General features: G+C 36.3%; 1 protein-coding gene across 21 annotated transcripts in view; it reads right to left on the bottom strand.

Annotated features, from left to right (window-relative positions):
• Positions 1-15807, bottom strand: part of LOC139123029 (calcium/calmodulin-dependent protein kinase type II subunit delta-like) — a 114534-nt gene that overhangs the window by 27925 nt on the left and 70802 nt on the right. For all 21 annotated transcript variants that reach the window (XM_070688975.1, XM_070688976.1, XM_070688980.1 and 18 more), the window contains 7 exons: positions 12239-12304; positions 11378-11450; positions 9874-9976; positions 8891-8974; positions 7778-7872; positions 6213-6335; positions 3044-3127 (listed from right to left, as the gene is read on the bottom strand). In XM_070688975.1, the coding sequence (XP_070545076.1) occupies positions 3044-3127; positions 6213-6335; positions 7778-7872; positions 8891-8974; positions 9874-9976; positions 11378-11450; positions 12239-12304 (628 nt within the window). The remainder of the gene's footprint in view (positions 1-3043; positions 3128-6212; positions 6336-7777; positions 7873-8890; positions 8975-9873; positions 9977-11377; positions 11451-12238; positions 12305-15807) is intronic.

Below are 15807 nucleotides of genomic sequence, written 5' to 3'. Positions count from 1 at the left end.
ATATTTATAATTCTGCTTTTGAACTGCCATAATTTCACCCTGGGTAGCAAATAATCATTTTGGACTTTAAAAAAATTTAACACTTCACATCACTGACAACCTGTTAATACTTGGCTGGTGTAAATAAAATTCAAATGGACACAAACACAAATAATCAGATAAATCAATAAACAAACAGCTGAATGTAATGACTGATCGGTCAAAAATTGAAAATGACACAAGTAACTGATATCAGACCTTTTCTCCCTAATAATGAGAATGCAATTTTATTAACCTCTGTAGGATTGACGCTACTGCGTTGTAGATATGAAACATAAAAAATTCACAAACTGAAATTTTGCCCGGAAGAAGTAAGATAGGAAAAAGATGAAATTTTAATATCTTTAGATTCAGAGGCTGTCAACCTTTCGACTGAAACATTTCTGACACAAACAGAATTGAATCTTAAGGTGAAAAAATCGGCCAAAAGGGAAGCTTTTTGGTCGTCCTTTCCAAGTTTATGAGTAAGTTTTAAAGATTTCCTGTAATTGAAATCTACCAGTTGACAATGGAGTCATTTTATTGCTCAATGAGAAACAAGATGCAAGGTCAAGGATTTTGTGGTGGTACAAAAACTGGCAGAAACAGATTTTTCATCAACCCTGGTTTCTAAAACTGAACCAAATGTTTAACGAAATTATCTGAGAATTATGCAAGTTGGTATCATAATGCTTGAACTTTATATAAGCTCAGAGCGTTTTCAAGTGTTCATCATATAGATGTTATCCACTTTGTACACAAACACAGAGGCCTGACTCAAATACCGTTCATAAAATCCTGCTATAAATATCTATAATACACCTCTGACACTTATCAGTATATACATACTGATGGGGAGAAATGATGAGACAATGCTTCTTAGGAAATATTGTGAATGTTGGAACTACATTTTGTTGAAGGATGGTCCTCTGAAAGAGAAAGTTGTATTTTTCAACTTTTCACAAAATGGAAAAAGTTTTCGATGAAAACTTATTTTACTAAGTACGTGACAACAATGACAAGATGTAATTACCACTGTGTATGTGTGCGTACATACCTACGTATGTAAGTAAGCTCATCACTGGCCATACACTAAAGTGACCCGGCTCAGTACAGGCTGGCTCAGTAAGCTGACACCAGCTCACTGAGATCTTATGTAGGCTAAATCAGCCGCAGTGTGTAGCCCAAAGGGGGCTGTGAGAGAGTATTGCTACCCAAAAACTATAACTGAGATGCAGAAAAGCCATTTCACAATTAAGAAACTGATAATATTTTCATTACTGTTACATGTGAAATAACAGCAAGTTTTAAAAGCTGAAATGGTTTCAATATTGTTACATACATGTTATGTAAACATGTCAAAAATTATCTGTCAGATTTTGTGAATTTTTTAAATACAGCAAACTTTCTCTTACACCCTTATAATATCCTTGTATTAGTAACTCTTACAGTCTTGACTTTCCTTGTAACATAATAGATCCATCCGTTCATGTAGTTGTTTTTGCCCGACGTGGTTAATCCTTCATTTATGTCAGAAATTTTTGGATACAGTTTTTGTTACTGGAAATGTGCATAAACACTGACAGGTTTCATTGGTTATTTTGGTCATTTTGTATCTTCTAAAAAAAGTTACTTATAAACACAAATTGGTTGATTGGTATTAATGAATGTAAAAATAATTACAATGTTATGGTACTCTGTCGTTGAAATTTGGTAAGGCAGCTGTCAACACGTAGGAACATACATTTCAGGCAGTTATACGAAATTACGTCATTGCTTTCTTTGAGGGCTGTCTGTCTGTATGTATGCAAGTGGGGTTTAAAAAATTTCTAGCAGACAACTCTTTAAGCACAGATCAGTCTAATATAGTTGACCTCTAAAATTATAAGAAATGACAATAAAAATACAAATTGACAAAAATTACACAAAATTGACAAGAATAATGCTCGGAGAAAAAGGATTTAGTCTCGTTAATTCCTCTGTTGTCATGGCAATTCTGTAAGTGCTGTAGTCTTGACTAAAAATGTAATAACTGTATCCCTCAACTGTAATCATGTGATTTGTAATTTTAACTCCTGCTGGCAAAAGGAGCTGACAGAGTTTATTGCAAAACATTCCATTTCTTAAACATTTGTGACGAAAACCACCATTACAGAAAAATATCACAAGACATTGATTTCTGCTTTATCAATAATGTTTCCTTGTAAATAATCGATAATGTTGACCCTTTCACCATCATGGTTTGGCCCAATCCCATTGTTTGCAATGACTAAGTTGGACTTCTGTACTGGAAAATGTGGGTGATAGGGTCAAAAAAGAGTTGCCTGTTTCAAGACTGGATTAGTTCATTTGAAATATTTTGATCCCCCTTGCAAACAGAAAATAACATTTTGATCAAAAGTTTTGGCATATTCTGAATGCAAGGAACCTTTGCAGAGATATAAAAAATTCTCTCTTTATATGAATTTTTTAAACGTGACTTTTGTAACTGAATATTAAGACTGCCTTGGACAAACGAGGGCCTCAAGCAAAAATTAAACGCAGCATGCATTTACAAAGTGTATCTACTCTTTCTTTCAGAGTACAATCATATGTGCCGTGAATGAGCTTACGCTGTGCAAATGAAAAATTGATAAAAAGGATTTATAATCTGGAAATCTCTATTGGCTAAATGTTCACAGGATTGACAGGCGTTTGTTGGAGACGAAATTTATCCAAGGAGTGATATTCAGTGCAGAGCCTAAACCAATAGGGACAATTAAATTTCTATAAAAATAATCATTAAGGCATAATTCGAGTACTTACTCTATCAATAGCGGCACCATTTTAATGTCAAGTGCGCTTCGACTGCGAAAGTGTAAGTTTCCAAAGTCACATGATTCCTATGAAGTGGTTGTTGAATCGCTATATTCATACACAACTGGACACTCGAAAAACCAAAACGGTTATTTTCAGTCATTTGTGTCCATATTCTTTGTGAGAAATTTCGTGGGGGGAAAATAGTAAAGAGAAACTGTGGTCATACCTTGAGCTTTCGACGAGCATTGAATTTCTTCAAGCAGTCGACAGTCTCCTGGCGGTGTAAGTTCGAAGCAACACGTTCTCGGTTCTGCAAGCGAAGAACAACAAATATCTCAACAGATTGCAGGAATCATATGATGGAGTGAAATAAAGAAGATTAACAGTGACAACGGACACTGATTGAGAAATTCATCTTACTGAAATGACAAGTGTTATGTCGAGCAGACAGCAACTACGTCAGGAGACCTCAATAAAAACACATAAAATGATCGGAGAACAGGACAAAAATCTTCGATGTCATGGAAACACAACAGACACTTTACTCCTAACTCTCAGGCAGCTACGATTAAATTACAAGCTGGAGTGAAGGATCATGGGAAATGAAACTTGACATGAGGCTAGGTAGTTGAAAGTAAAGCTCCCTGGTGCGCTGTAAAATTGCCTCTTGTGGTTAAAACCACCATTTAACACAGGTTGAATGGCTACACACATATCCGCTTTGGACAACAACTTTGAGGATAAAACTATTAAAACACCTCAAAGTGTAAATTGAAATTTATCTGATTCAGTATTTGATATTAAAACACATGAAAACTTGACAAGTATTGTAAAACAACAAGGATGTAAAAGAGCATAACATGGTTTCTTTTCATCTATCGGTGGAGGAAAGAAAAACATGGATGACATTTCACAATAAGTCGCTCAAAATAATTAAATTGGCAGTTTCTAATTTTTACACAGTTTTTACACTGATTCGCACAAAAAGCTGGACAACTGTTATGAAATAAGCCTGATTGTCTCTGATGTAAAACAATAAATCGACGGTCAGGTAAATGAACACTGCCTAATTGAAAGAACCCAGTGAAATTAAGTAATTTGAAATGATTATCATGAAGTATACCCCTTGATTTGTAACACATAACTGCACTGTAAACAGTTCTGATGAAAGGCACGATAATTCAGTACATCTTTGACATTGTTATATTGATAAAAGGTCATTCAGAAGAACCATGGAGATGTAAAAAATGCATGTCCGTTCTCCTTCAAGTGTTCCCAATCCAAGCCTTGGGACATGTGGTCTACTCTGTTCAATCTCAAAATGGCTCTGACAATTCAAGACCAAAACAATCAATTTATTCCTGAAAAATCAGCATTCAATTATGCATTTGAAGCAACTTCAATGGTAATCATGTACAATTGCAAAATGAAAAGACGGAAAATGTATAATTGATTTTGCAAAAACTTCGATCTACATAAATTATGTCTAATTTGATGTTCAATGTACAAGAAAGACAAATATCCCACTCCTCACATCTCTTATATTTTTTATGTTGCAAGAAATGATATTGCCCTAATCCGTTCTTTATACGTTGACATGGTAACCACTGTTAAAATCCGTGTATGAATGCCCTGAAACGCTGCGATTACAGTGAGACTTAAGAAGACTCATACGCAGGTCTAAAAACTGGCTTTGAAACCAGTGAGAGAGTAATTGAAGCCTCCTTGTCTATTCCAAGGTAGTACCTCTACAAACTGATGTGCCTGCGTTCGGATAATGCAGAGAGAGAAAGAGCCGACGGCAAAATCGGTTTGTTGAGCCAGAAATAGCTCACTCAATGATCATAACGATTAACGCTCGGTGCAATTTGCTATGGAAACACAAGAACAATTATATACCAATGCGAGTCAACAGACAGCCAAAACACTTTGATTTTTTTTAACAAGGCTATTAAGACTTCACCGATACGGTTCAGAAGAACACGCCTGCGTCACCGCAATTTCAAAGACTTCAAAATAAAATATTTTCAAGTGGACCTAGTTTCAAATGGTTGCCATGGTAATCATGCTGATCAATGTCATGACCTGTTTTTCCTAAAGTTCAAAACAGGATGGACGGGAAGAGGAACGTGAGAGTGAAGTGCCTGTCCTTCCGATTAATTGGTAAAAATAATTCTTTCTCTTGCAATGAGGTGATAAAATCCATGGTAACTGTGCAATCAGTGTTGATGAAAGTACTTTGAAGTAAAGAAAAAAAAACCCAGTGTGCTAAAAACAGAACAATTTTTCAATAACACAATCGCCTTTGTTGTATATCTATTACTTATTCATGAGACAGTTTCTGACAAAATGCTCAACATATCCGTATTCAATATTGTCTCCAGTTGACCTTCTGAACAAATGGAGTACATTTATATCAAAATAATAATGATATCCTATAAAAAAGCACACTAACAATATCAAAAGAACATATTTCTTCCCACTATTTCAGAAATGTTGCATGTGAATAATTTTTTTCTCAACGATATATTATCTAGAGAGAAATGAGTTCCCGTCAGCGACATAAACTCACTGAAGATGTGAACAAAGTTCAGGCTGTTTTTCATTCACAGGGAAAACAAACAAAGCTGAGCTGTGATACCTTCCATAACATGGACTGTGAAATGGACTGAAAACGAGTATGAGTGATAAAAATGAACAAATACAAACAAGTAATCAATGACAATTAAATTTTGATTTCATTAACGGATCTACAACATATCATGCGTTGCTGAATACACAATTTGAATCAGCTGATTTTTCTGACAGTGCAAATTTCTTTTATTTGGTGAGTGTGTCCAATAAAACTGTATTTTGAAATAATTTCAGCAGAAATGTGGATCTGAAACATGTTAATATATACAACTTATAATCATCTCGTACAAAGATTTTCAAATGGCTTTACTTAAGGTCTAGCCCAAGTGACAAGTCAATAGAAATTATTTTTATTAGAGGAGTGATTTCACTGATTTCACTGACCTCACTGACCTCACAGAACAAAAATGACATTGAAGGATTTGAAGGAATTTTAAACATTTGAAAACATTTGAAATGTTGATATTTGAATGATTGGAAACTTTGAAACAGAAATTGGAAGTTTGATATTTGAAGAAAATTTGAAACAATATTGACATTTTGATATTTGAATGAGTTGAAACTTGGAAACAGAAATTAGAAAGTTTGATATTTGAAGAAAATTTGAAACAAATTTTATATTTGAATGATTTGAAACTATCGAACAGAAATTTGAATTTTGATGTTTTGAAGGAAATTCAAAACAAATATAAATTTGAAGGATTTGAAAAGAAATTGAAATTTGGAAAAATTTCAAGGATTTGAAGAGAGAGAGAGTTTACCTGGATCCAAGGATGTTGTAAAGCTTCTGCAGCAGTTATTCTCTTGCTTGGTATTACTTGGAGCATACTGTTAATGAGATTCTTAGCCTCCGGTGTCACGGTGTCCCACTCGGGAGACGGGTACTGAAACGCAAATCGCATCCATTATTTTCGAAACACACAGGATAAATTCAACAGTATCTGTAAATTAACTGCCCTTGCTAAGCAATGTCTGTGAATGGTTGAATTTACAGGGAATATTATTTAAGACCTATACTTTTGTGAACAATTGGAGCTAGACATTTTGATTCATTGTAGCAAGCTAGAATAACTTTCCTTTGTTCCACACATATACGTATCACCAGGATGAGACACCTACATCATTGTAAATCAAAGGAACGTATTGAATGAAATGCTACAACAGTTTATACTACACTACACATTGACTGACAATATATTTTCCATAGCAAATAATTAGCATTTTGTCAATTCTTAGGCCATGGTGTTTTCTCACCAGCCTACCAACACTCTTGGTAAATCATACAACTTAAAATTTATCAAAATTTTGTAACTCATGCCACTTTTAATTTTTCAAAATTTTGTTGTTTATTGATTACATTGTGCAGTTTACACATCATCGCAAGGTACAGCAACTGTCTATTTTATCAAGACAAGATCACCTACACATCACTTAAATCAACTGACATAAATACGACCTCTTCTACAAAAGTGACTGAAGTAACAATAATACAAATCGGGAAGAAAATATGGCTTAATACTGACTGCAAACACAATACTAAATGTAGATGCGCACAACAACCATACATCCCAGAAGTAAATTATTGTGCACAAGAAAACTTTCTTCCGCACCGCAGAACTTTCTTATAGAAACAGCGCCCCTAGTGGCCATTTTTACAATTGTAAACAAAAGTAGTAGGGGACTCAAAGGAAGTAAGAAAACATTTGGAAGCATTGTCTTCTTATTTACTTTCTGATAATAATAGAGTTTTGCTGTACAGCTCTTTCATTTCAGAAAAATTCTCACTCTTCTTGAATCATAAGTCGATATTTCTTACAGGTATAATACTTGTACTGTTTTCTTTGCCGTGGGAATTAAGTTTATCAAAAGGGGTTGAAGTGTGATGGAATCATAGGATCTCAGTGTAAGAGTAATTTAGCAATATAACGAAAGGTGACAGTGCCTTGTAACAAAAGGATTACATTTGGGTATCCAGGTTACAGTTGCTGAGCGTCAAGCAGAAAGGCTCATGGGATATCTAGGTAAGGATAACTACTGCTTTCAATGGCAAGCAATAAAGGGACCATTTCTGAGACATGTTGGCCAATCTTGCCCATTAACAAGAAAATAATGTACTTTTTAGGGAATCCAGCCACCATGCTATAATAAGAAAGTATTTTTGATGGAAGTCCGGGTTTAAAATACTGTGCAACTTCTAGAAATGGTTGAAATTGGTTGCCTACACAATATTTGCTCAATTGCAATTACTAGAAATGGTTTCAATAGGATATTCAGGTGATAATCGCCGAATGATAACTGATTTTGGAATGTCTCAACTTCAACTTACATCATAGGCGCCTGCTTTGATCTGTGCATATAGTCTGTGTTGGTCTTCATCCCAGAATGGTGGGTACCCAACAAGCAGGATATATAAAATAACACCTAATCAAGTGAAAAAAAGGAAAAACGTACAGTAAGAACATATATCTATCATTTAAACAGACACAAAAATATTCTTCAGATCTGTTCAAAAGTTCTCAATTGTCTCGATAAAATGTACATATTGATATAAAAGGCAGTCCACTGTGTAGGCTGATTGCGGAGGGCAAAACCATAATCCAATGTAAATTATTCATGACCTTGATTGACTCATTTAGCCTGTATCCCAGAGCTGCAAAGAATCTGAAGTGGTCAAGACATATCAAGGCAGACCACTTGTTATTTTGGCCACTTTGATTTTGACCTGACCCACAAACAACTTTTCTTTTTCCAGTAGCTATGGCTGATTCTGCAGAATTCATCATTTAAGCCACTGTACAATGATTCCACCTTAAATTTGTCCAGTCATGAATGTATTCTGTGGACAAAGTGGTATGACCTCAATCATATTATGACGAGAATTCCATGTCAGGCAAGGTTTCGGTGATAGTTTTAGTGCCCAAACAAGGGATTTGGACACTATAATACTGATACAGGTGGCCGGTAAAAATTGAAAATACACAACAAACGGTAACAGGAGTTATGGTGCCAGTTTTTGGTATCTGAAGTTGTTATAACACAAGTACCTGTAAATCTGAGCTCTGATATTTTCTGCAAAACACTATTGGCTAAACGACACTCTTTAAAATGATTCAGTGCAAAATTTTTTTGAAGCCAGGTTTGACGGGTAATTTTGTTTTGCAAGGGGTGGGTTGGATGATGAATTGATGACAATGATATCAAAACACTGTTTGTGCAATGATGCGTTATCTCTAATATAAATGCAATTACCCAACAAAAACACAGTACCTTATCAAATTTGAAAATTTATGTATGCCCCTGAAATGTGCTTAGACTTGCATTTTTCAAACATTTATGAATGTATACAGGTAGCCAATGTCATGGAGGAAGATTTCCTGACAAATGAAAGATTTCAAATATATGTACATTCAAGATTTTAAAAGCAGCTTTGGGGACTTACCACAGGCCCATATATCAACAGGTTTTCCATAGGGATCTTTCCTAAGAACTTCTGGGGATAAATAGCCTGGAGTGCCGGCAAAACCTGGGAATAGGAAAAGTATGATCTGTGTGATTTTGATGTATGTGACACTGCAATTCGACAATATCCTGCATGTACATCTATGAGACCATTTCGGATGAAATAATGTTGTACGAATTGGACAGGGTACACAGCGCCCTCATAGTGCAGTATGTGATTTCTTTCTTTTTTTCTGCGCCAGAAATCTTCTTAATCAGATTACTGCGAAAGGTTCTAAAATTCACACAGAAAAAGAAGTGCTTTTTTCCCAACCCCTCTCCTGCTAAATTATTTTCCATCATCGTAATTTCTGCATGAGACATATTCCCCGGGGACAAGTCCACCTCCAGATATTTCCACTTGGCAACCTACACAAGATGGATGACTATCTGATGGACCCTCTGGGGAACTCAGTCTGTCTGCGTGATCGAGATCAAGCAAGGTGACCAAACATCAAGGAAAAAACCACTTTGCTGTGAAAAAGAGAATTAAAATCAAACACACTGAACAGGCAAGATGATGGCAAGGGCACACTGAACTGATAAGCAGGCCACGTCACCACTACAAGTGAGCCGAATTCCGAAGAAGCTTGCGGGAAAACAACTAATCTTAAAGAAATGTTCCCTTGGTTTTCTCTGTTGCTCTATCTTGCCCGTTAAAGGTTTTCCAGAATGATCCTGTTCATTTTCCCTGACAGGTTATAGATTCCTTTTTCTTATCGTTTAAATTGGTGTGAAAGTTCACAAGGTTGTACCTGACCGATGGGCAGCTAGTCTGGTTATACTCTCTCTCTCTCTCTCTCTCTCTCTCTCTCTCTCTCTCTCTCTCTCTCTCTCTCTCTCTCTCTCTCTCTCTCTCTCTCTCTCTCTCTCTCTGCCTGCTGTACTCTCTACAGCTGCTCTCTCTCCTTTCCTTTCACTTACCAAACCAAGCTTGCTGATCTCCCTGCACTTCAATAGCCAGTCCAAAATCCGCGAGCTTGACAGCCGCCCCTTTAGCCTTGCTTGCTAGCAGTAAATTCTCCGGCTGCAGACACAAATGACAAACAAATACACACATCCATGGAGAATATTGTCAACAGAGTTTCTGATGGGGACAAGGAAGGCTGTACACAAAGTAATTCAACCATGTCTGTTGGTGCTTGTAAGGTAAGAGTGCCCCCATGGCTTTGTCTGAAGAAGCCTCTTATTGCTACAGAAATTGAGAAGCCCTGTAAATGACATACCATCAGTGCATCACCGTATGTAGTTTGATATTGTTGTTTTTCCCTGGTTTAATCTCTCCTGAGAAAGAAACCTTACATTTAAAAGATTGGACAATTGTAGCGGCGTCTCTTTTTGTACTGAGAGTCCTTCTCTATCATTCTCAAAACTTGGCAAAAAAAACGACATGAATTTTGTGATTGCTGTGAAACAAAATCAATGAAACTAACAAGGAACACCCAAAAGGACTGAATTCATGCTTTTTTGAAAGTTTGTAGATAAAGTCACAGACATTCACAAACAGAAATTGACGTGTAAAAACCAGCAGAGAAAACGATAATTTGCTGGTTATTCTGAGCTTTCAAAGAAATATCTCATAAATTTATAAACACCTGATAAATAGCAGTGTCACAGTTTTGCTCATGTTTTACTCTGGGTATTAAACACAACGCAGTTCTATTTCCGAATATAAACTGACAATCACAGCCACTTCACAAATCTTGAACAAAGTTAAATTCAAAAATTGTGATGACCCTTATTTGTCTGGAAATATGTTTGCAAGGAGCTTTCTTCTGAAAAGAACCAAGCTGTGAACAAATTTGGTCTATGCAGCAGGGATGCAGAAAATTTCGGTTACAGCTGGCAGAAATAAAGTTACAGGCAGTTACAAATAGTATGTCTGTACATAAAGTGTGTGCACAATGTCCTGATTTTTTACTAAAAGTTAATTTTCACAGCCAGCAAATTTTAGCTGACAGCTGGTTGTTTTTGCCAGCTGCTGGCTATTTTCTACATCCGTGATGCAGCTCATTCAACATTTCAAAAGTATTGTTGCAGAGAATACAAATGTAGAGGAAAGAGCTGGTGAGATAGAGCCAGTATGGCTTGCACTTTTTCGTCACATGACATCAAATAGCCAGTAACTGATGCATTGAAAATCCTGCCATGAAGTTACATGTTGATGACTAGCCAATCCGATGCCGTTCCAGAAAGTCACATGACCACAGGTTAGCCAATGCCGATGCAGGTCCCGGAGTTGAGTACACCCATACACACTACTTACCTTCAGGTCACGATGGACAACACTGCTTTTGTGAATATACTCCACAGCTTCTAAGATTTGCTGAATACAATGGCTGTCAGGACAAAGAAGAAAAATGGGGAATGGCAGCAGATGGCGGAAAGCGAGAGAGAGGGGAAAAAAGGCTCAAATTTTGGCACCCACCTTGAGATCACGATGGACCACCCCGTGTCTGTGACAATGCTCAACTGATTCTAGGATTTGTTGAATACAGTGACTGAAAAACAAATAGAACATTGACACCATATCAAAACACCACAATGAACGCACCAGCACCACTATGCCAGCTACTTATGCAATGAGGGGGAGGAGGGGTGGGGGGAGGATGTTAAGGGATGATTAGAAAAAAATAAAGCATAAAATTTAATATTCTACGATAAAATTTTTACAAATTTCAAACATTTCACGATTCCGATTTTTTATAAAAGTTTGATCAAAGCACAGAGCAAGATGTTCAAGAAAACAGCTACATCTGTGACACAGAGAAAGAAAATGAAATTTGCTGAGTGGACGGGTGCACAGAATGGAAGGAAGAGATAGCACAGATCTGAAAAAAGTTCTAAAAATGCTAGAATCTTTCAGAAAAATATTCGAGAAAAAAAACCAACACCGTCGCTACTACCATGAAGCGGCAAGGCCAACAGAGTTACAACACCACACTGCAGCACAGGTTTCACTTCATGTATCCATGGCAACAACTCTCTCTTTTTTTCTCTCCCCCCCCCCCCCTTTTCACAAAAATATATTCAGACGAGATCACAAGAGTGACTCAGATCCCATACTAGTCTTCACACTCCAATAATCACACAATTGTGGTTTTGAAATGTCCACATCAACCACCTACATGTTGAGATACACACGTCTAAGATACGAAACTTCATTCCAGACATTATTTTACGACTTAAAAAAAAATTATAATATTAGAAATCTTTGAATTATATACAGATGACAGAGATGAAAACAGAATAAAAGACATGAAAGAAAGTAGAGTGGGCAAAACATTACCTCGCGTCAGATTCACTATAGTATTCCCTTGCAACGATGTCTTCAAACAGCTCTCCTCCAGTAACCCTGGCAACAAAAAAGAGCAAAGAATTCACATCTGTCAATCTTTAGCATTTCGCAAACGCTGCTTTAACACCTCACCTGTTGGAAAAAGGTCACTAAACCTGAAGGCCAAGGGTCAAAGGTTAAAGTTGAAACATGGTATCCTTGCATCGAACTACATACATGGAGAGAAGGTCAAGACTTTTTCTTTGAAAAAAGTGATGCTAAGTTCTTCCTGACTGTGGGGTACTTATTGAGTCGTATTTTGTTGTACTGTAATCTTGATTCTTCCTAGGGCTATACATTACTTTGGTAGTTCCTGTAAAAACGTTTTTTGACTCTTTCAACCAACATGTCAGTGTGAATCTCAGCATAATTTAGATGATGAGATACACAAGAAAGTTATTTATGTATTCAAAGCAACTATGATACCTTTGGAAAGAAAAGATACGACCTAGATTAATGCTTTGATAACCTACTTAAGGTAAAATGTATAATGAAGTTGGCCTGGAGATGTAAACTGCACACCCACACACCACTGGTTACAGAGTGAGAGTAATACGATTAAACAGAAAATATCTTGTATTAAAGATGGCTGCTTCCTCTTGTGTCATCATTTTCCCTGATTTGAAAAGAAGCACTCAGTGGTACGGCACCGGGTTCCGATGTCCACAGAACAGCATTCAAGTAAATTAGCACACTTCCACACTGTGGTTTCGAAGCCATAAATTATGTTCTCTTGTACATGTGTGTGAGAATTCTGAAAATCACTCAGAATTGCAGCGATCCCCCCTGTTTCCATCAGAGCAACTCTCTTGTGATATTCGATAAAGCCCTGCTTGATTCACCGTGAAAACAAATCAAAACCTGTAAATCACACAGAAAAATTAAACAGCGTGTCATCCTGCTATCCACTTTTTTTGACAGAAATTTATGGGTTGCGTAGGAGCATAATCAGTTACCGATGGCAACTGGGAAGACATTTTTCTAATTTTTTTCCCGCAGCATACATCTTTAGCCGGTATGATTCTTGTTCAATGTGCACTACTAAGATGCATTCCCTTGAGGGTAGGCCGTTGCTCGGAAATCAATGTCGGCTCGCTCTCAATTTTCAGGCAGTTTTCTGATTTTTTTTCCCAGCTCCCTTCATCTCCCTTTATCAGCTTGAATGATAAGATGTAAGTAATGTTTTGCCAGCGATTCCCTCCGTATGTTTTGAGGAGTAGATTTACCGCCTCTCAAGATATCAAGATCAATTCTGTTGCGCTGCTTGAATTTCGGTGATTGCTAGATGAAAATTCAACTTTACGACCTTTACTTAGATGGAGTTTTGTGGTTGAATTACGGGACTTACTACACTGAAACCACTGACCAGGGTAACTGTTTTATCACCGTGGTTTGACCTGATCTTTTTGCCGTCTTTGGCAAAGTAGTTCTTTCATATTGAAAAATTGGGTGGAAAGATAAACTTCTGCAGTTTCTTATACTTTGAGACACTCCTCTGTAACAACACAGAAACTTACAGTAATTTTGAATTCATAATAATATTTTTCTTATGGATTTTTATATATATATATATATATATATATATATAATATATATATATATATATATATATATATATTATATATATTATATATATATATATATATATATATTATAAATTCAAAATCCACAAAAACTATTTTTAAAAAAGACAAGCCAATATGTTCTTAATATATAATATATATATATATATATATATATATATATATATATAATATATATATATATATATATATATATATATATATATATATATATATATATATATATATATATATATATATATATATATATATATATATATATATATATATATATATATATATATATATATATACTATATATATATATATAATATATATATATATATATATATTACACATATATATACACATACACATATATACATATATATACTACATATCACACACACATATATACATATATACATATACACACACACACACATACATATATATATATATATATATATATATATATATATATATATATATATATATATATATATATATATATATATATATATATAATATATATATATATATATATATATAATCCCATGGTATTTTTCTCTGTTTGACGTCATCGTATACGAGTGTTTTTCGCGGAGCCGTACAACTTCGAGCCGAAGGCGAGAAGTTGTGCGGCTCCGCGAAAAACACGAGTATACGATGACGTCAAACAGAGAAAAATACCATGGGATTATATATTTATCACATGAACAGTCTTCTTATATTTCTTTGATGTGGATGGATCAAAATTATTTTAACAAATTGCATGATTTTTATCGCGTTTTGTGTTTATTTACGCGGATTACTTTCATTTAACGAGTAAAGCGGCCCGTCACCCAGGAGATGTGCAAATGTTTACAGGTATACTTTCATTCATAAATCCGATTAAGCTGAAATTTCGCTACAGCGAAAGGTATCTCCACCAATCAGACATCCGGATTCGGTCACGTGCGCGTGTCAATCATTGTCTCGCGCTGGAGCGATGCCAAGGCAAGTCTGCCATCATAGCTTTCACCGTACCGTGCTACCGACGGATAGCCATAGTAGTATTTGGGTTATTTAGAATATTTACAATTACATTTATGAAGTTAATACAATGGCACTATCGAAACAGTAGTTATCATTCTTAGAGATGCTGTGCTTTTTAAAATACCTTAGCGAGCCCGAAAGATTCAGATCGATGACACACAGAGTGTACGCTTGTTGTTGTGGGCACTGCCGTACGTCACGGTCTCCGCCGCGCCGGTGGCCATCTCAGTCGTCAATGTTTTCGTTTTATGGACTTTGACGTATCTCCCGTAGGTGCATCTCAATTTTGTTACTTGATGGGAACTCTGTTCTGTTGTACAGTGAGTGTTGTCTGAGTCAACTTTCGAAATAAATCAGACTCTACAGCGCTGCACTGCAGAGTTAGGGCTACAGGTCGACAGCTGTATGTCTTCACTACAGCCTTCCGCTGCAGGTTTGATCTCGATCGAGAAACGACGGAATAATTTGTGTGATGAAGGAAATTATCGTTGTTCGAATGACTTTATGCTTGTGCCTTCTATGTCGCTTTCCCGAAGATTATACGGTACTCATTTATTAAGTTGAACTTTCGTTGACGTGTATCTTTAGGATTTATCGCCAACCGGGATCGCCAGGTACTAGGTACGACGTCGCTTGGCGATCGCCAGGTACGACGACGTCCACATTGAACCTTACGACAGGAGCAGTGACGTTACTGAGCCAAATGATCGATGGTATCCTCATTCGATTCTTGCGAATAGCTAAAGCTTTAGCGACTTGGAATTTCGTTCGACATACCTTCTATGTTTCCATATCTGGATTTATCGCGCCGGGTCACCTTTTTGTCAAAATTCCATGAGCACGGCCGGGAGCACGGCATCGATCACGACAAGTCGGTCTGTGTTGCGACGCGTCGACGAACGGTACCATTGCATTGCAGGA

This window comes from Ptychodera flava, chromosome 22 (assembly GCF_041260155.1).
Source record: "Ptychodera flava strain L36383 chromosome 22, AS_Pfla_20210202, whole genome shotgun sequence".
NCBI classification, from domain to species: domain Eukaryota; kingdom Metazoa; phylum Hemichordata; class Enteropneusta; family Ptychoderidae; genus Ptychodera; species Ptychodera flava.
This window is presented reverse-complemented; position numbering and strand designations above follow the sequence as displayed.